Raw genomic sequence first — 20,085 nt, forward strand, 5'->3', positions numbered from 1 at the left:
TGTCCAAGATCTCAACACCGCCATTGCCGTGGCCGAATCCTTGATAAAGATCAGGAGGCAAGACAAGTACAAGCCTGACCAAGAAAGGAACAGCAACGGAAAGAATGGGGAGACCGCCACCACAAAAAGGAAGGCTCCTACAGGTTTGACAAGCCCAGAGAGGGAGGCAACCATGGCAACAAGGATGACAAAGGTGGAGAAAAGCCTCGTATCAAGTGTTTCTTCTATGATGGACCACATAAGGCGAGAGAGTGCCCTACGAAGAACAAGCTCTCTACGTTGGTCGAAGAAAGGGAAGAACACCGAGAGGAGTCCAAGATGGGGTCAACTTCAAAGGCCATCAAAATCAAATTTGAGATGCCCAAGTCCGAAAAGAAGGGTCGATTATTCGTGGAAGCAAAGGTTGGAAGCCGTACGGTAGAAGCATTGATAGATACCGGGGCTAACAACAACTTCCTCGAGGTAAAAGAGGCAGAAAGACTTGGCATCAAGTATGCGAAGGAGCAAGGGTGGCTCGGTATGAACTCGGCGCGAACATGTGGGTTTGCGCGAGACGTCAAAGTAAGCCTCGGTGAGTGGTCTGGCCTCTTGGATTTTTCCATTATAACGATGGATGATTATGAGATGGTGCTTGGCATAGAGTTTCTCGATAAAGTGAATGCATTCCCACTTCCCTTTGCCAACACCATATGTATCTTGGAGCAAGGGAATACTTGCATGGTACCATTAAAATGAGAAGCCAAGGTAAAAGCCATGAAGATCTCGGCTATACAACTATCTGAGCGGGTAGAGAAGGCTCAGCCGTCATTCCTTGCGGCACTAAAGGAAGAAGTGGCGATTTTGCCACAAGATAAAGTGCCAAAGGAGATAACAGGGGTCCTAGATGAGTTTGGGAATGTAATGCTGGAGTTACGAAGAAGCTAGAGAAAGGTGGAGCAGAAAATGGAGTGGTAGAATTCCCTTATAGCATGGCACCCCCTAAGTTCGAAGAGTTTCGGAGGCAACCAAAAGAGTTGTTGGATGCTAGCCACACTAGGCCATCCAAGGCTCCGTGTGAACCACCGGTACTCAAGCAAAAGAAGCCAACTCCGAAGCAAGTAAGATGGCAAGCATCCCTTGCGGAGTTTGATTTTGCGAAGGAGTATAAGCCGGAAAAGGCAAACTTAGTGGCCGATGCGCTAAGTAGCAAGGCAAAGTTAGCTTCCACCACTAATGCTAACTTTCCTTCGTTGGAACAAGACAAGCCCGCCGGTTTGTTAAAGCCATGGCATAAGAAAGCCGACAGGGTACGTGCTCCTCTAACCAAGGCCGCCAAGAGAATGAAGAAGTGGGCGGATGGAAAGAAGAGTCACTCAGAGTTTGAGGAGGGAGGCTTAGTGATGGTAAAGCTCCTTCCCCATCAAGGCCAAAGATTTGCCAAGGAACTTGGTAAGGCATCTGACGAGGGCGTCGCCAGAATAAGTGGGGGAGAATGTCATAGCCCGCATATTTTCCCTTCTCGCACGATGGCCCAAGAAGCCTCCAGAGTTCGCTACAAAGCAAGGGAGGATTCTAGAACATTCTAGAATCATCTGGAAATATCTAGAAGCATCTGGAACATTCTAGAATAATCTAGAAGCATGTATAATGTGTAGATAAGTATGGAAGTGTGTAGAACATTCTAGATACTTAATCTTAGTCATTAGATTAAATGTATCCTCACCGTACATTGAGGAGGTGGAGGCCTATATATAGCTTAGAGAATTTATTTGTAAGCATCAAGCAAATCAAGTAGAAATCAATATATTTCTCTTTACAAAAGCTCTCAAAGTTATCTCTAGCTCTCTTTTGTTCTTCTTGCTATCCTAGCTAGCATTTTGCCTAGCATTTGAAGAGTAAGGCTGACTAGCTTACTTGTTTTCTGTGAGAAAGTAGCTAGTCTCGCACGGTTCATTGGTAGAAAACACCAAGCCTGTGACATGGTGTATGGAGAGTCATAACCGAGAAATTATTATATAATATATAGGCCTGTCAATCGATGAATAATTACATTTACTAGAAGAATATCAGTTTTAAAATTTGAATTTCTTAGGTATTTTTTTATGATAGATTTGGCAGTCTATAAGTTTGTTGTAGACAAATCTTGTATCGTATATCATAGCACAAGAATACTAGAAATAACAAGGTATAAATTTGATGTCTCTCTGTGTGAATTTGCAATAATGTTGGAGTGGTAGATATATTTTTTCCTGCAGATTCAGATATGGATTCAAAACAATTGTAATCATGGTTAATTTATGGTAATTAATAAATCAAAAGTTGGTAGATACTCATTCCAAGCTAAAAGCATACTAAAATTGCCATCAATTCTGAATGGAAGATTTTAATTTGTAGTTATCTAGCGGATACATTCATTCTTGGATAATGGGTAAATATCAAGCTTTTTCACTCATAACTCACGTGAATTAGTTAATAAAAAATTAAAGCTCTTGGATTATGAGAAATGATGAAGCAATGGAACTGTAGCGTAAACCAATTTAGTGAAATGGACTGACTGAGTTAGTTAACTTAACCTTGTGGGTAAAAAACAATCGGTGAAAACAAAGAGTTAAGAAGTTGTAGTTTATGAAGATTCCAAAACAGGAAGATGAATAGTTTAAAGTTTAAACTCACATGAACACAGTCATTATCATAATCATCAACGACAAAATTGAACAAAAGGCAAATCTTCATCTAATGATGGCTTAACAAAGTGGATAATAATTTATAAAGCTTTCGTTAATTTGTTAGCCGAAGGAGCCAGCCCAGCAGAACCCGTGAGTAAAATAAGTAGGCAGAAGAGCCCAAGAAGAAGAAGAAGAAGAAGAGGAAGGCAGGCCTCACAGGAAAAGGAAATTGAAAATGATGATGGATCTGCATTCTGCATTCCTGCAGTGCGAAATCCCAAAAGTCGTATAAAGCCGACAGACAACAGCGTCACGTTTCAGTTGCGGAAGGCCGAAAAGACGCCCCACGCGTCTTGGGTTCCTCCCTCTTCTAAAGCTCTTTCTCATTTTTTCGCTTATTATTATTATACTTCTTTTTTGGTTATACCATTATAATTATCAAACATTTCCTTTCTTTTTATCCAAATAAGCACTTACTTTTGTTTGGCCAATCGCCTTCCATAAAAACACTGCTGATTGATTGTATTATTCTTTTTTAAGTGAATTTTACTGTTATTTTATTTAGAATAAAATAAATTTATAATAATTTAAATACTCTTAATATATAAAAAAATAATTAATCTTATCTGGTTGAATTCTATATAACAGTGACTGACTATTTATTCAGCCATTCCAGACAATATTTCTATAAATTAATATAATTTCTATAATTCCTCATAATCACAAAAAGAATTATTAACTTATTTTATATAAACTAATAAATTAGTAAAAAATTAATAAAATTGTTATTATTTCACAAAATATTTTTACCTTTTCCTTGTACTTTTTTATAAAATAAAATAATATAGTATTATTTAATTGTAAAAAGAATAATATTATAAAAAGAATTTGCATAAGTCAACAATTTTATAAAATATTAGTAAATTTATGTAAGATAAAAATGTGGAAATAGTAGCAACTTTTATAAAAAAAAAAAAAACATCTTTTTCTATATTTTTTTTAATTAAAATATTTATCATAACTTTTATTACTTACAACAAAATTTATGATATTATAGAAATCTGATTATTTTTATATAAATTAATAATTCATGGAAAAATCAGTAAATCTATGAAAAATAATATAATATTTTGTAAACAGAAGATATTTATTCTTACAAAAGATAATAAATTTTGGTAACTTAAATTAAAATTCTATAAATTTTATAAATTTTATAATTACATATATTCTTACTTCAATTTTAATCATTTTAATATTTTTAATTTTTGTTGGCAACTTATAACTACAAGCTAATTAAATTAAAATATCTTTATTTAAATAAACTTAATAATTTAATAATTGTAGTTAGTTATTTAAAATAAAGCATAATTACTTTATTTTAAATTAAAAAAATAATTAACTAGTTCGGTTGGAGTAACCTTCTATATTAAAAATAATATTCTATTATAATAAATAAAAAGTGTAATTACTAATTAAATTTTAAATTTTATATATTTTTAATAATATTATCTAATTAAATATTACAAGTATTTTATTTAGTTTTTTTTTATATGAGTTTGTTTGTCTTTTGTCATTAGAGTTAAAATTGAGTTTGATTATGATATTTAAAAAATTGATCTCGTTTAAATTCTCACTAAATGATAATAAAGTCGATTTGTTGCTCAATATAATAATCGAGTGAAATGTATTTCTTGATATGCATGAAATGCAGTCAATATATTATATACAATTGTTACATCAACACAAGGAATAAAGTCTAAAGGAAAAGCTTATCTTTATAACAAGATTAGTATATATTTTGTGAACATAATCATGTTTATTTGTCTATTACAAATTGTACTTATTAATTATTTTTAATAAAAAAATTATTTTATTTAAAAAAATTATTCAATTAGTTTAAACTTTTAAAATAAATATCTATGCTTTCAATTAATATTTAAAAATATTTTTTTGCGACTATTTTTAACAGTTTATAATAAAAAAAACGTGACAGATCAATTCTACTCACTAAAATAAAAATTAATAAACTAATAATTTTTTTATTACATTTAGATATATAATAATGTATAAGAGATTCATATTTATTATACTTTTAATAAGGATAATCTCCTTTTCAAATCATATTTATTATCATGAAATATAAGAAGTTATTTTTAAAAAATATTTTAAAAATGAAATAAAAATAAAAAGATTTATTCTAATTTTTTAAGATAATTAAATAAAATTATGAAATATATAATAATCTAAATAGAAAGAAAAGATGAGGAAGAATAGAGATACTCACTATAAGATTGGAGCAATAATAATTATAATTTTGGTGTTGAAGTTGACATTTTGAAGAGTCAAATCTTGTAGTGAGATTTTGAAGCTATGTGGTAGGAAACATCGAATAGATTTCCACATGGATTTTGGCTTTTGTCGGTGCTCATGAATTGATAAGGGCAATTTTGACGTCTTAATCATATACATTTATTTATTTTTTTTAAATGTTGTTTTTTTTTCTTCAATTTAATGAATAAAAAAACTTTAAAAAAAATCATTCTTTATTTTCTACCTTTTTATTTGTTTATAAAATGAAGGAAAAGATTCATTTTCTTTTTTATGAAAAAGGAAAGGCCATCTCTTATTTCTCCTCAGGATTGATGATATGATTAGCTTTCATTTTCTGGGGGTCGGGGGATAGAATTTGTGGCACTTAGCTTCGCGATTGCTAATATATTTGTTTGTTTCTATAGTTATAATTGAAGTTAATGTTATGTTGCACTCCATTATTGCACTTATTTATTCTTCTTTTTATTTCAAAAGGAGATTTCTTTTTTAAAAATATCAATTTTCTTATCTGAGGAGAAAAAAAGAAGAAGATAAATTTGAATTTTTTATTAGTTTTTTCTCCATTAAATATAGAAGAAAAATAAAAAGTAAAGATTAATATTATCATATGTTTACAAATATATTAATATTCTAACTATACATATTATTAAAAAAAATAATGAAAAGAATCTAATTTGAAATCTTCCAAATCTTTGAAAAAATTAAAAAGAAATAAGAGAGAGAAATTATTAAATTTGATGGAATGATTGAAGCAAATTTCAAATGTGGACGTGCTGCTACAAGAATTCAAATATGGGCAGCCTTGTCCGACATCAATCATATATATATATGAGTAAATAAATGGAAATATGCGTATTAGTTTTAAAATGCAAGTATTAAAGTGTTAAATGAGTTAGGCTCCAGGGATGTGATTGTTTCTTTTTTTTTTGGTCCTTCATGTTATATACAGTCTCTTCATTTCAGACTCGCCGCCCTTCGTGTACCATACACGTGCCGCAATGTAACCGCAAAGACACTTCTAAATTAAGAACCCGTCCCCACTTCACACGTGGAACAACTTCTCCATCTCAGCATCTCGGTAACGTAAAAGTTCGAGAGCACATTCAAATTTCTCTTCGTATCAACGGTCGAATCCACTTTACCATCCACAATCTCAGCCGTAAGATCATAAAACATGTTCGACATTTAAAGCTTCTCTGTCTCGAACAAGACGAGCTCTCTCTCTTCCTGAGTACTGTCTCTTTTCTCTCTCTTAAGAACACAGTAAGAGAAAATAATATAAAATAAGGCGTTTCTCTCTCTCATTTTATATAATCTGAGCAGACAAATAGCTCTGACACATTTTGCTTCATTAGAGGAGAGAGAAGGACCTCTGCATAGAGAGGAAGAAGATTTGATTTTTGAATCTTGTTGTGATTGTTTTCACTGCATTATATACTCTTGTGTCCGGTAGTGTTAAAGATCGAGCTTTTCTAGTTGGGTTTGGTTTTTTCAAATCTCATCCAGTTCGGTCCTCGCGTTTATATTTTTCTAGTGATTTCGACCGTTTTGATGTCTGCTTGTCTATGAGAAAACAAAAAGGGTTCCTCCTGGGCATTTATTATTTTTGAAAGAGTTCTTTTTGTTTTTCTGGTCGTTGTTGTTTAGCATTGAAGATCAGACTAGTGTTGATTGCTGATTTTGGAGGTATGCCTTCCAGTTTAGAAAAGACTGAAGTTTGAAGATTAAGTTTTAGTTTTTTATGGGTTGCTGATTCTTAGAAGCATCTTCTGCTTGCAATTGGAGAGAAAGGGACAGAGAGGTTTGAAGATCAAGCTATGTATGAGCTGCTTTCCGGAGAAAAGGACAAAATTCTAGTTCCTGAGGCTTAAAGGTTGGTTCTTGACGTGGATTTTGCTTTATTTTTATGATCCCACTCTAAAAGCAAAAAACGAACCTTTGCTTTTGATATTTTGAGGCTTTGCTTGTTCTGTTCTTATTATAGTTTCTGTTAATTGATTCTTGTTTTTGCGGAATTTTATCTCCAACTGCTTGTATAGAAAAGAGAAGATACTGTTAGTGTTGACTGTAGAGATAGAGAAGGCCATTTTCATGGTGGCTGTGGATGGTGAAGGGGCTTTGTGAGCGTTGATGAAAGTCAAAAGCAATTTGAGGCATTTCTATTTCTTTTTAGCATTTTGGAGTTCAGAATTGTCTTAAGATATTGTAAGTGGGGGTTGGTCTATTGATTCCATCTTTGATAAATTTAAATACACTCGATATGTATACAACTGTTGATAGAGACTTGTATCGTCTCTTCAAAGGAAAGTCTCTCTCTCTGTAATACCTCTCTCTCTCAAACAGCTGCCTCTATTTATGAGGATAAAATTGGCAATACAGCTAAGAATCTCTCTTTCTCCCCTAAAATTCTTGTCCTTTGGTACATATATAGCTTAGAAATTAGGATCACGTTATTAAATACCAGAAGATAAATCTGATGCCTCTTCACGGTTGAAAAGTAAAGTTGAAAAGTAAAGTTCCATTATAGCCTTAACAATTAACGAAGTACTTGTGCAAAGCAGGTGACTTTTCAAAGGGGTATTTTGGTATTTGTATACACCATTTGGCCGACGGCTATCTTTATTGGACGGTTCTGTTTAGCTTAGTTAAAAGTGACTTCTTCTTTTCTCGATTTTTTTTTCAAAGATTCGTTCCACAATAGTTTAATGTTGTTGTTTGTTTATAATTTTCATTAATTTTTAGATTTAGTTTTGGTTGGCATTTAATGATCACTTGTAAAAGCTATGGAAAATGTGACTCGTGTGGGCATCTTTAGTTAGGCATCTCGATTTTCTTGGTCGGGTCTTGCATTCAGTGTCACAAGTTTTGTGTCATCATACAATATTCTCGAAGCTTTGATGGTGGCTTATTTGTTTTTGGTTTCTGGTTTCTTTTTTAAAAAATCATACCCTTAATTTATAATTTATGTTTGATGATTGCAACTGCTCCACTGCTTTTGAATTTTCTATGCAAAATCATTTCTCTCTCTCTTTTATTCCTATCTGGGTCATCGCTTTGAGAGTTGGTTTTCTCTGTAATTCAGTTGGTGCAGCAGCTCTTGTGACAAATCTGATACACACCGTACAGAAATCATGGTGGAAGATAGAGGAAAAGCAGTAATAGAAGAAGATATTCAATCAGTCGAAGATTGGTTATCGCATGCTCAAGAGCTTGTGCCCTTGGCACTTGATAAGGCCAGAGAGGTTAAGGGCTTTCCTGGTAGGTGGAAGATGATAATTTCCAAGTTGGAGCAGATCCCATCGCATCTATCGGATTTGTCGAGCCACCCTTGCTTCTCCAAGAATGCACTTTGCAAGGAACAGTTGCAGGCTGTGTCAAAGACACTGAAAGAAGCAATTGAATTAGCAGAGTTGTGTGTGGGTGAGAAGTATGAGGGGAAACTTAGGATGCAGAGTGATCTTGATGCTTTATCTGGAAAATTGGATTTGAATTTACGAGATTGTGGGCTTTTGATCAAGACTGGGGTGCTTGGTGAAGTTACTTTGCCATTAGCTGTGGCTGGTTCATCCACAGAACCCGAGGCTGCAATTCATAGTAACATAAGAGAATTGTTTGCTCGGCTTCAGATCGGCCACTTGGAGGCAAAGCACAAAGCTCTTGACAGCCTTGTTGAGGTCATGAAAGAGGATGAGAAGACTGTTTTGGCTGTTTTGGGGCGGAGCAATATTGCTGCTTTAGTCCAACTGCTGACAGCAACCTCTCCTCGAATGCGGGAAAAGACTGTTACCGTAATCTGCTCCCTCGCAGAATCTGGGAGTTGTGAAAATTGGCTTGTTTCAGAAGGTGTCTTGCCTCCTCTCATAAGGCTTGTTGAGTCGGGTAGCATAGTGGGTAAAGAGAAGGCTACAATCTCACTTCAGAGATTGTCAATGTCAACAGAAACAGCCAGGGCGATTGTTGGACATGGTGGGGTTAGACCACTGATTGAAATCTGTCGAACTGGTGATTCAGTATCACAGGCTGCAGCTGCTTGTACTCTGAAGAATATATCAGTTGTTCCGGAGGTTAGACAAAATCTAGCTGAAGAAGGAATTGTTAAAATCATGATCAATCTCCTTGATTGTGGAATCCTACTAGGATCTAAAGAATATGCAGCAGAATGCTTGCAGAACCTCACTGCAACCAATGACAATCTGAGGAGGATTGTTATTTCGGAAGGTGGAATACGAAGTTTATTGGCATATCTTGATGGTCCACTGCCCCAAGAATCTGCAGTTGGGGCATTGAGAAACTTGGTTAGTTCAGTCTCTATGGAACAATTGGTTACTCTTAATTTCCTCCCTCGCTTGGTTCATGTCCTTAAATCCGGATCACTGGGTGCACAACAAGCTGCTGCTTCTGCAATTTGTCGAGTCTGCAGCTCAACAGAGATGAAGAAATTGGTAGGGGAGGCTGGATGCATTCCTCTGCTCATCAAATTACTTGAGGCAAAATCAAACAGTGTTAGAGAGGCTTCAGCACAGGCAATTTCGAGTTTGGTGAGCCTCCCACAGAATTGCAGGGAAGTTAAGAAAAATGATAAAAGCGTGCCAAATCTGGTGCAATTGCTTGACCCGAGTCCACAGAACACAGCAAAGAAGTATGCAGTGTCCTGCCTTGCATCTCTATCTTCAAGCAAGAAATGTAAAAAGCTAATGATTTCCTACGGAGCAATTGGGTATCTCAAGAAGCTGACGGAGATGGACATTCCAGGGGCTAAGAAACTGCTTGAGCGGTTGGAAAGAGGGAAATTAAGAAGTTTGTTCAGCAGGAAATAGAGGAAATGTTGCGACTCTTCTTTTGTGTATGATAAATTCCCTTAATGTAATATGTGTTTCATTTTCTGTATGAAACAAGGTAGTGAATGAAAAACTAGAGCACTAAAAGGTGTGCTAATCTACGCAATTAGAGTTATATTTATATGAAAATATTAAGATTGCTCTATATCTGTCTTCTTTCTTTCCTGTAGCTCGCACACACCAACCTCACTGTAATTATATTTCTGCTCGCATGGATTTTCTTTCTCTCATCTCTGTTGCTTGGAGAAGATCTTATTGGGTAAAGATGACTTTTCTAACTTAAAATAGAAGTAAATTGTTCTATTGTTGTCCCTCTAATTGCTAGATAGGCCGTGCAGCTTCGCTTTCTAACTCTTAAGCTATCTCGGAGGCATTATTACTCAGAGAAGTCCTTGGCTTTCTAATGCTGTGAATTGTTCTCTTTTTGTGAGTTTTTTCGTCAAAACCAATTTTCATATGGGCTAATTACTCCATTTTATACCTTTGTGGTCCTTTAAAATATTTTACCCTGTCTCGTTAGGCGATAACAATAAAGAATTTGGAGAAACAGATATAGATTTGCATGCTTTGTGTGTTTGCATTTTGCACACTGAAATTCAAGGACCCTGTATAGCGAATATAGATTTGCATATTCGCTGCAGAAGCAAGGAAATGCTGCCAGAAACTGTGTAGCTGATAAAAAGGGCATGGAGGTATGGCATCTATAACTTGAGACGTACACCAAGTCAACACAGGGTTGCTACACAGTTGCTGGCAGCATTTGCTTGCTTCCGTAGCGAATATGACCCGAAAATCATGGAAGCTTTTGAGGGTCGGCTTATTTTCAGATAAAGCTTCTAGAGCTTATTTGATCGTGTCACTTTGCTTTGGGAAGTTGTTTCAACAGAGCTTATTTCAGATAAAGCCTGAAATGAATTGTTTTATTGCCTTTGTCATTCATATCCTCTACCTTTAACTGATTATCTGTTTCTTATTTATGCTCGACAGTAGTAATAACCCAAGTACTAGCAGCATATTTTGGTATGGCATTCCAGTTTGGCAGACTGATCCCCCAGCAAGAGGACAAAAGAAAAACTTCAACTATGTAAGTCTGTATGCAGTCTTTCATGGGTTTTTTCTAATAAATAACAAATTTCACATTTGACAAGTTTAGTGCATAATTTGCATTGAAGATTAAGATTAACAACTCTATTCTAGGAATAAAGAAGAGTAGGGCCAAAGATTGAAAAGAAACTAAACATGACATCATGGAGGATATTGTTGGTTATACATTACAGCAGTGAGGTCTGAGACCCACCACTATAATTATCCTTTTCATTAAATATCCCATCAGCACCACCAGATGAACGAGTTACAATCGAATCCAACACCTTATTCTTCCACATTTAATCCACTCGCTTAATTTCTGCAACTCATGACACTGCATCACTTATCTCAGATACCACCACTAGCTTTTCTTTATTTGTATTAACAGTATTTCCCTTCCCAAACACTAGCTTTTCACTCTCAAATAATCAATCTCACGACTACTCGAAAACAAGTAAACAATTACTATCTGAGGACTCTTGAGCAAGCTGATTCAGATACAAATAATAATTCTTTTTTTTTGGCTAATCAGACTCTAATTACATGTTAAGTTCTTATTAAATACTCCCACTCTAATATTACATCTGGAAAAGATAAGTTCCAAAATCCCAACACGTAATGTAATAAGTCAGACAACAACTTGAATGGCATCATCATTTGTCATCTCCATCGCATTGGCAACAGCTTCAAAGTTATAACGCCTCAAATTCGATAACTCAAATCGGACATTGACAATCGCACTTGACCAAAAAGAAATAAAAAATTTGAGATTCTAGAATGCAATTCTAGCTGTTCTTGAGAACTGTGTTCAATTCATCACGTATAATATTATTAAATATACAGATTATAACTATAATTTTTTTAAAAGAAATTATGTATTTTATATAGTTATCATACTTAAATTTGATCTTCTAAATTTCTCTAACGTTATTAATTATATTTATAAATTAGTAATTAAAATATAATTAATACTCTATTGTTTAAGATAAATTATTAATTAGTAATATTATAGTTGTTTTTGTAAGATAATAATTTTTAGAAATACTTTTACATTTCTCATTCAAAGTGCTTTTATAATAATTTATTTTAATAAAATTTGAATCATATTTTATCATCGGCTAGTCTATTATGATAAACTTTTATCCTAATGTGACCGATCCTAATCACAGCCGTTAGATTGTATTGTATACTTTAATTAACGGTCCAGATCGAATGATGGATAGGACGAACGGTCGAAAATGGGGTGCTGTAGGAAAACCAAGCACATGCGTTGAAAAACAAAATAGATCCGTTTTTGTAACAGAAAAATAAATAAATAAATCCGTTTTGTTTTCTTGTCAAGGAAAAGAGAGAGCCAAACAAGCCCTTATCAAAGGTCTATCATAGAGAAGTAGAACAGACATAGATTGCTGACGCCAGTGGCTCTTTTTCTCTATCCCTTTAATATTTTGGGTGTTACCTTTTAGAGAGAGAAAGTGAAGAAGAAAAAGGAGATTGTGGTTTTCGAGGCCAAATCCATTGGGCACTCCATTCGGTACTATTTCAGTTCGGTATTTTGAATTTGCAAACCCTAATCTCTTTTTAATCTCTAGCGACTCTTTGAGGGTATATATGGTTGGTGTTTAATTGATATTTTTTGCTGTTCTTTTTCTGTATCTTTTCTTCCCGAGGAATTGGAGTAGGTGATTAATCCAACTTCTAATTGGGTTTTCCAAGTTTTAATTTTGCTTCTTAACTCATTATGTTTTAATCTTGAAGTACCAGTTTTTTCTTACTCATGGTTGCTATTGGATATGATGTTTTCCTGCATGATTACTTAATTCCTGATTTTCTTCATGGTATTAAGGTGAAATTGATTGTGTCATCTATATAAGCTCAGCTAGGTGGTGAGAAACTGGTAGCTTATCATGCCAAATGATTTTCAATCTCTTTTGAGTTTGCCTCTTATTCTTATCTTTGCAGCACAATACCAATAAAGGAAAACTTCTTTTTTTCTTTTTTTCTTTATGCTTTTTCTGTTTGTGCTGGTTTTCGTTGTAGTTCAGCGGATTTTGGCTGAGAAACAATATCAGGAACTTATGGTAACTCTTTGATACTGGTATCAGTGTCAAGGATTATATGTGGATCCTGGTTTCAATGCTTCACAAAAGAAAAGGATAGAGAAAGAATAGTTTCAGTTTTTGTGGGGATTGGTTTTAGTTGCTTGCAAATGAACTTAATCCGGTAATTCAGTTTTAAGAATTGTGGCTGAATCTGCCAAGTGACAAGCATGTTAACTTATACATTTTCATGCTATATGTCATAAAAATTTTATGATTCCCTTTTTAGTTGAGATCAGCACGTATTTTCAGAGCATAAACTTCATCGTCTTAAAAAATGAGAAACAGATGTCTCCACCGTTTCTTGCTTAAAGCTGGTATTATGGGGTTTGATAATAATGCATTCTCGTATCTTTGCGTCAGAATATTCATATTTCCTTCTGTTGTTCTTATTATCTGATACTTCTTGACCCCTGATGAGCAACTATTGTTTTGACTTTGCAGTTGTCTTCACTACAAAACAAAATGAGTACATTGGACGCGACAAGAGCAGAACTTGCATTATTAGTTTTGTATCTGAACAAGGCTGAAGCCAGGGACAAGATATGCAGGGCAATTCAATACGGTTCTAAATTCTTGAGTAATGGGCAGCCTGGTACCGCCCAGAATGTTGACAAGTCAACAAGCTTGGCCAGGAAAGTTTTTCGACTTCTTAAGGTTAGGTTCAATTGTATGTAGTATAGAATATAAATTATTAATTGTAGTTTAGTTGCGTTGGGATATTGGTGCTCCAGGTCATGTCTTAAGTAACTCATCCCCTTATGTTCTGATTTCTTTATTCGAAAAAATAAGTGGAGTGAATGAATTGCTGATGGCTATGTTTGCATTATTTATTTTCTGTCATATTGTGAAAGGAAATCAACAGATTCACCATGCTACTATTTTTAATATGATATTGTGTTTATGATCCTTAAGTTTTCTTTCTAGCATGATTTATGCCACTTTGTTAAATTGCAGTTTGTCAATGATCTGCATGCTCTTATTAGCCCAGTAACTCAAGGAACTCCCCTTCCTCTTGTTTTGTTGGGAAAGGTACGCATGGACTGTGTGTTAATGTGTGTATGCGTGCACGCACCCATACATGCATGCTTCTTCTTCTTCTTCTTCTTCTTATACCTTTTTGTGACCTCATTTCTTTGCTCTCTTATTTCAGTCAAAAAATGCACTGCTGTCAACTTTCTTATTTCTTGATCAAATCGTCTGGCTTGGTAGAAGTGGCATCTATAAGGTGTGCTATGTGTATCCATATTTTAGGTTTTGTATATTCTATTTTGGATTCTATGACACTGAATTTTGCCTCATTTTAATAGAACAAAGAACGGGCTGATCTAATTGGCCGTATATCTCTTTACTGTTGGATGGGGTCCTCAGTCTGTACCACATTGGTTGAGGTTTGTAAGTTTCCTATTTAGTTGGTCATATTCCCTCATGCAAACACCCTTTTGTTAAAATGAAATTACTAACAGTATAGAGTGAGAGAGAGAGAAGGATGAGAAAGGATTCCTTTATGATACATCGCATCGTTTTTATACCAGATTGGAGAGCTTGGAAGATTATCTGCATCATTGAAGAAACTAGAGAAGGAGCTTAAGAACAGCGATAAACATCAAGTATGCATGTTACGTAATTTCACTGTTTTCGTACGGAGTATTCCATTCTTACTGCTTTGTTAATTGCAGAATGAGCAATACCGTGCTAAACTTCAAAAATCTAATGAGAGGTCACTGGCCCTCGTTAAGGCGGCAATGGATATTGTCGTAGCAGTTGGCCTACTTCAGTTGGCACCCAAGAAGGTTAACCCTCGTGTAACAGGAGCCTTTGGATTTGTTACCTCGTTGATCTCCTGCTACCAGGTATGTATTTTAAGTCTTGAATCTGTTGTTTGGTAATGTAAGTGGTATTTGTAGATTTCAGTGGGTCAGTAGTTTATAAGGAGTGAAATTTTTCATACCTCATCTAAAAAAGAGAAGGAAAGGATCAAGATTTCTTTGTTGGAAATTGATGGGTTATTGTTTGTGCACTGATGGATTTCTGCGTTCTGCCATGTAGTTACTGCCATCACAACCAAAGGCCAAGACGCTGTGAAGATCCCAAGCCAGTTCTGCTCAGGAAATTATGTCATTTTAATAATATTATTTGAACTTGCTGGTGTAAGCTTTTAAGCTATTTGACATCTTCCAGATGACCTTAAAAAGTTCATCACTATATAACGACAACTGCTTAGCGTCTTTGTTGTCACAGTTCATCATGCTCCTTGAAATGGTAGTTAATAATATATTGATGCCAATTCCGCTTCTTATCTCATATTCAAGTAATTTTTTACTTTGAACTCATCTTTGGGGGACTTCGTTGTAATATAGATTTATGTTGGGAGTTCTGATCTCATTTTAGGTGAATAAATGATACCAGGTTTTTCTATCAACAAGCTAATTGCTACAAGAAACAAACCTACGGGTCTGCGATTTACACAGCCAGCTATATATCTAGCGTCAACAATTCTTGGAGCAACTGTTGGCAATAATCATGAAGTAAAAGATCAAGCTCAAATTCCAGTTCTCTTTTCCGATGTGTGAGAAAAGGAAGTTCTTCCCTCCTGATCACAGTAATCTTGGCAGACGAATGAAACCAGTGCGGTTAGTTGAAAACATGAACTAAGAATCAAATAGAACCAAAATACACGCAAGAAAATGGTGAAATGTATTGCTATTGTGCGAGGATTTAGCTAATAATTCACCTGATGGCTCAATACATGACAGATATAGTGAAACTAGTCGATACGTCCTGTCTGGATATGCTACAGATCACTCGAAAAAGGGAGAAGTCTCATATTTGTCCACGTTATATTCTTCTGCAAGAACTTCTAAAGATGTACATGTTATACTGTTTGTTTCAGCAGCAAATTCAATCTTGCCGCTTTACACAGTAGAAACATTCAATCGATATAAATACTAAAGAAGGGAAACAGAGAAAAGAAAAGAACGGAAGTGATAATTCTATCACATAGGTTACCGAATATTCATTCACTTGAGAGGTCCACAGGCCAATTTCTTTATTCAGTCCAAACAAAAAACCAGAAGGATTACAACTTATTCTAGTAAATAGGCTCAGACAGCCATGTCTTCATCTAATTCATCCTCTTCATTCCAATCATACTCGACAACCACCCCTTGTCCCCGCAGCAAATTCACTATCTGCTCTAGATCTCTCACACGCTCCTCCAAGTCCACATTAGGCAACGGGCAGAATGTCTTTTCAGGTGAACTTGGTCGTGCATAACTCTGTGTTTTCAACACAAACTTCCCAGAGCGTTCAAGTATTTCAAACGTAAAGGCAGGAGATAATGGTCTGCCCAGTACTTGAACATGAGAGACGCTGCATTATGACAATAAAGCACATTAAACTCAGCCACCACATATAAAATTCTACAAACAAATTTTGCTACAGAAAAAGATTGGAGAACTATCATAAGCATGCGTATAACTCAAAGTGCCTACATTAACTTTCTGGAATTCTGATGCAGACTGCTTGAGAGGAGGAAGGAAGGTACCAGTTAGAGGCATTTACTTGATTAATAATTTTTTTCGACCTCATGATATATAACAGGTAAGCTCATAGAGAGTCTACAAGTGTCATGCATGTGAAGCCAATTAAGCGCAAGTTTCCCCATAGTTTAAAGCGTGTTAAAGGCTAACTGGAAACAAAGACTATTACCGTAACACAATAAAGGATCTAATAAAGAAGGCTTAAATATCAGAAAGTCAAATCAGAATTACACAGAAGAGTTTCTCAAACAAACCATATATAGAATAAGCCATCCATTTCTTGTTTCTGAACCCGACCCAACAGCTCAACTTGCAAAATTCCACCAATGCAAAGGACAGGTTCTGGAAGCTCAAACTTCTGCAAACGATTCTCCTGTTCAAGAAAAAAGAGGGAAAGAAAAAACTATCAGTATTAGCAGTATATTTTTAGAGCCCCCTCCAGCTCCACCAACCCCCTTCTCCCAAACACACATACAGAAAGTATACACATATTCACACGCACACAAAAGCAGTAACAGCAATAGCAATATTATACATATAGAGAACAGTATAACAAATTCTCAACTGCATGAAACCAACTCTCTAGAGTTTATGCAATAGGATAATGCTCAGAGGAGCTTCAGACTCTAATTTAGCTCATGCCTTTTCTTAAGAAAAAAAAAAAGTTGATGGCTCACAATCACACAAATTCTCAACTGCATGAAACCGACTCTCTAGAGTTTATGCAATAGGATAATGCTCAGAGGAGCTTCAGACTCTAATTTAGCTCATGCCTTTTCTTAAGAAAAAAAAAAGTTGATGGCTCACAATCACACAAGTTCCCTTGAGTTGATCAGCAGCAGGGTGCTCATATGTGTAGAGACATATTTTGCATCTTTTATGAATTCAATGTATTTTCAAAGAAAAGAAGATACCCGCGTAACTTTATGTACTTAGCCAAGGACAACTTTCACAACCCAATCAAAAGAAGAAATAAAAATTACCAACAAAGTATCAAAATTACCTGCATAAAAGGCTGAGCTTGCAAAGATGCATATATTAATATATATTAATACCCGCGTAACTTTATGTACTTAGCCAAGGACAACTTTCACAACCCAATCAAAAGAAGAAATAAAAATTACCAACAAAGTATCAAAATTACCTGCATAAAAGGCTGAGCTTGCAAAGATGCATATATTAATATATATTCATATATTGAGATACTTAATGCTACAGCACACAGAAGCTGCAGCCATAAAGAAACGGCATAAGAAAACAGGTACAACTTACCTGAGCCATTGCAAATTCCGGTGAAGTGTAAGTCCATACGACGTCATCAGCACAATTATCACATGGCTCACTCATGGGATCATCCTCTGGGGCTTTAAGATGACCCATTCGAAAGCGCACTGAATTGGCAGAATATATAGGTGTACCCGGCTGGAAAAAAGCTGGACATAATAGCAGAACTTATGTCAATAAAGGAACACCGAGTTAAAACATATTGAACAAATAAACTTAAGAAAATTATAGAAGAATAACCTTGAAAAGGATGTACACTGATTTCAGTGATTAGACAAATATCAGCAACAAGCTTATATATAAGTGTCTCGGGCACTGCAGGATTACTTTGTCCTTTACTTGACCAGTATGAAGCTCTCCTTGCAATTCTGTCTCTTGGTTCTAGAGTATTGTGAATACTTTCCCCTGGATAATTATCAGTGCTAGAAGCACTTATTGCTTCTGAAATACACTCTTTGAGAGCAAAGGATGTACAACCTCTAGCTAAAAAGGCAAAAACTCTATGCTCCCTCTCCAGTGTTTCCCATTCCATTGATTTGCTGCATCCAATTCCCAAAGGATTTTTCATAGAATCTGGCTCAGTGACATGATCTACACTATGCAAGCAAGGAAACATCCTTAAGCACAGCTGCTTACAAAGACCATTTGCAATCACTGCAAGAAATAACTCCGATCAGTACCAACAGTAAGAAAAACAGAACTTAAGAAGTCCATGAGTTTATTCTATCCAAAACCTTCAATGCTTGATATCATTTCAATTAATTCTCTCATCTCTCCATTCCTCGTCCTACATAGAAATTCTTCACATCACACATATCTAATAATTTTTCTTTCTTCCTGGGCACATTCAGATTGGCATTAAGAGTATGACTGCATGTTTGTGATGGGCCTGCGGACATGCGATCAATAAAGAATCTAACTATTGCTCAGAGTCAATAACTAATTCTTGTTATTCTCAACTTCTAGACATCTACCAGCAAATATCAGTAGTATGATTTTGTTTAGTTCATTACAGCAACACACCCGCACACAGACAATCACTTGAAAGTCACCCATGTGTAAAAAGTTTCTTTCCAACAGATATTTGAAGGAATAAAATATGATTGAAATCTGAAATGTGTGTATATCTATTTAGTTACTTACCAAAATGTCGCCAAGAACGTGAAACAGAACTAACACGAACAAGATCTGATGGATCCTCCAAACACATGAGGATCCTCATCACAGTGTCATAATCAAGCCAACTGAAGAAATCCATACCCGTCTCCATTTTGAGCAATTACAAACAGCCCTTGTCTTTCTTTCTTTTTTTCCTAATCAGCAAACTTTGCTTGTTGAGCCAATTGAAAAAATCCACCAGAATAAGCAAAACTCTATTTGTGAACCTCAAAATCTGTTTACAAATACACAATAACAAGTCAAGAGCTTAACAGCCCAAAAAATTACTACAACAGAACACGATTAACATAATAAGTGCACATGGGAAAATAAAGAAGTATGACCTTCGCTATAGTTCAAGTTAGTTCCCAATAATTCAAACATGAACACAACCTCGAGTACAAAAGGACTCAATAAACAATTTAAAGAAAAAAACGAAAATTTGCCATCGAAATAGACAGAAAATATGGACTTTATCTAACCCCATATTCAGTGTGGTGATTTTTTTTCAGAAAAATATCGATTAAATCAATTTACTTAGTTATAGATTTTTTTTGTTAATAACTGTATCAAGTCGATACAAAGGAAATTGCATCTGCACAGTGCATGAAACCGTGCCAAACATTTATTTTTCAATAAATTACTAAAAAAGCGAGAATTTTTACTATAAAAATAGGGGGGAAAAAAAGAAGCTAGGATAAAAGAAAGGAATGGAGAATGAGAAAGAAAACTAAGAAAGCATCAAATTAGTACCTTTCTCAGCGAACATAAGAACTCATCTTCCCATTTTTAAAATCCTAGAGAGAGAAACTGAAAAAGGCTTTTTTTTTTTTTTATAGAGAAAGAGAGAGAGAGAGAGAGAGAGGCGGTTCGCTGGTGGTGATTAGGTAAAAGAGAGACAACAACGGTGCACAAATGGAAGGCAGAGAGTGAGGGAGCATCATGTAGCTCTAAGTAATTTTAGTTTTATTTTATTTATTTATTTTCATGAATTAATAATTGTACTTTTGTCCCTTTTTGTTAACCATTTAAAAAAAAAAAAAAAAAAAAAAGAATTTAACAAGCGGACGACCTCATTGCTTAACCATGAAGCCTCGCAGAA

At 35.0% G+C, this 20,085-nt stretch overlaps 3 protein-coding genes across 6 annotated transcripts; 2 read left to right on the forward strand and 1 right to left on the reverse strand.

The window, feature by feature from the left end:
• The first annotated feature begins 5,877 nt into the window (after positions 1-5,877).
• Positions 5,878-9,959, forward strand: LOC8258512 (protein CELLULOSE SYNTHASE INTERACTIVE 3). Of its 4 annotated transcripts, XM_048377522.1 has the most exons (3): positions 5,878-6,849; positions 7,016-7,181; positions 8,059-9,959. In XM_048377522.1, the coding sequence occupies exon 3, from the start codon at positions 8,108-8,110 to the stop codon at positions 9,791-9,793; it is 1,686 nt and encodes a 561-aa protein (XP_048233479.1). In that variant the 5' UTR covers positions 5,878-6,849; positions 7,016-7,181; positions 8,059-8,107; the 3' UTR covers positions 9,794-9,959. The 4 variants fall into 4 exon arrangements, with proteins under 4 accessions (XP_048233479.1, XP_002511794.1, XP_015584511.1 ...); XM_002511748.4 differs by lacking the exon at positions 7,016-7,181; XM_015729025.3 differs by lacking the exon at positions 5,878-6,849 and having other exon boundaries at positions 6,881-7,181.
• A 2,333-nt stretch (positions 9,960-12,292) lies between these two features.
• LOC8258513 (peroxisomal membrane protein 11C) lies at positions 12,293-15,303 on the forward strand. The gene is made up of 8 exons (XM_015728984.3): positions 12,293-12,450; positions 13,444-13,656; positions 13,957-14,031; positions 14,153-14,227; positions 14,310-14,390; positions 14,535-14,609; positions 14,679-14,852; positions 15,049-15,303. Exons 2-8 carry the CDS (start codon positions 13,465-13,467, stop codon positions 15,082-15,084), a joined length of 708 nt encoding a protein of 235 aa, XP_015584470.1. The 5' UTR covers positions 12,293-12,450; positions 13,444-13,464; the 3' UTR covers positions 15,085-15,303.
• A 667-nt stretch (positions 15,304-15,970) lies between these two features.
• On the reverse strand, positions 15,971-19,902 carry LOC8258514 (F-box protein At4g00755). The gene is made up of 6 exons (XM_002511750.4): positions 19,737-19,902; positions 18,969-19,218; positions 18,066-18,479; positions 17,814-17,974; positions 16,796-16,914; positions 15,971-16,371 (listed from the first exon to the last, which is right to left on the reverse strand). The coding sequence occupies exons 2-6, from the start codon at positions 19,093-19,095 to the stop codon at positions 16,104-16,106; spliced, it is 1,089 nt and encodes a 362-aa protein (XP_002511796.1). The 5' UTR covers positions 19,096-19,218; positions 19,737-19,902; the 3' UTR covers positions 15,971-16,103.
• Positions 19,903-20,085: the final 183 nt, after the last annotated feature.

The sequence above is a fragment of the Ricinus communis genome, chromosome 1, assembly GCF_019578655.1.
Source record: "Ricinus communis isolate WT05 ecotype wild-type chromosome 1, ASM1957865v1, whole genome shotgun sequence".
Lineage (NCBI taxonomy): Eukaryota > Viridiplantae > Streptophyta > Magnoliopsida > Malpighiales > Euphorbiaceae > Ricinus > Ricinus communis.

Coding starts and splice junctions, on each gene's coding strand:
- LOC8258512 (XM_048377522.1), top strand. CDS start 8,108: ATGGTGGAAGATAGAGGAAAAGCAGTAATAGAAGAAGATATTCAATCA.
- LOC8258513 (XM_015728984.3), top strand. CDS start 13,465: ATGAGTACATTGGACGCGACAAGAGCAGAACTTGCATTATTAGTTTTG. Junction 14,032..14,152: donor CTCTTGTTTTGTTGGGAAAG/GTACGCATGGAC, acceptor CTCTTATTTCAG/TCAAAAAATGCACTGCTGTC. Junction 14,228..14,309: donor GTAGAAGTGGCATCTATAAG/GTGTGCTATGTG, acceptor TCATTTTAATAG/AACAAAGAACGGGCTGATCT.
- LOC8258514 (XM_002511750.4), bottom strand. CDS start 19,095: ATGGAGACGGGTATGGATTTCTTCAGTTGGCTTGATTATGACACTGTG. Junction 18,480..18,968: donor ACGTTCTTGGCGACATTTTG/GTAAGTAACTAA, acceptor TATTTCTTGCAG/TGATTGCAAATGGTCTTTGT. Junction 16,915..17,813: donor CGGAATTTGCAATGGCTCAG/GTAAGTTGTACC, acceptor TTTCTTGAACAG/GAGAATCGTTTGCAGAAGTT.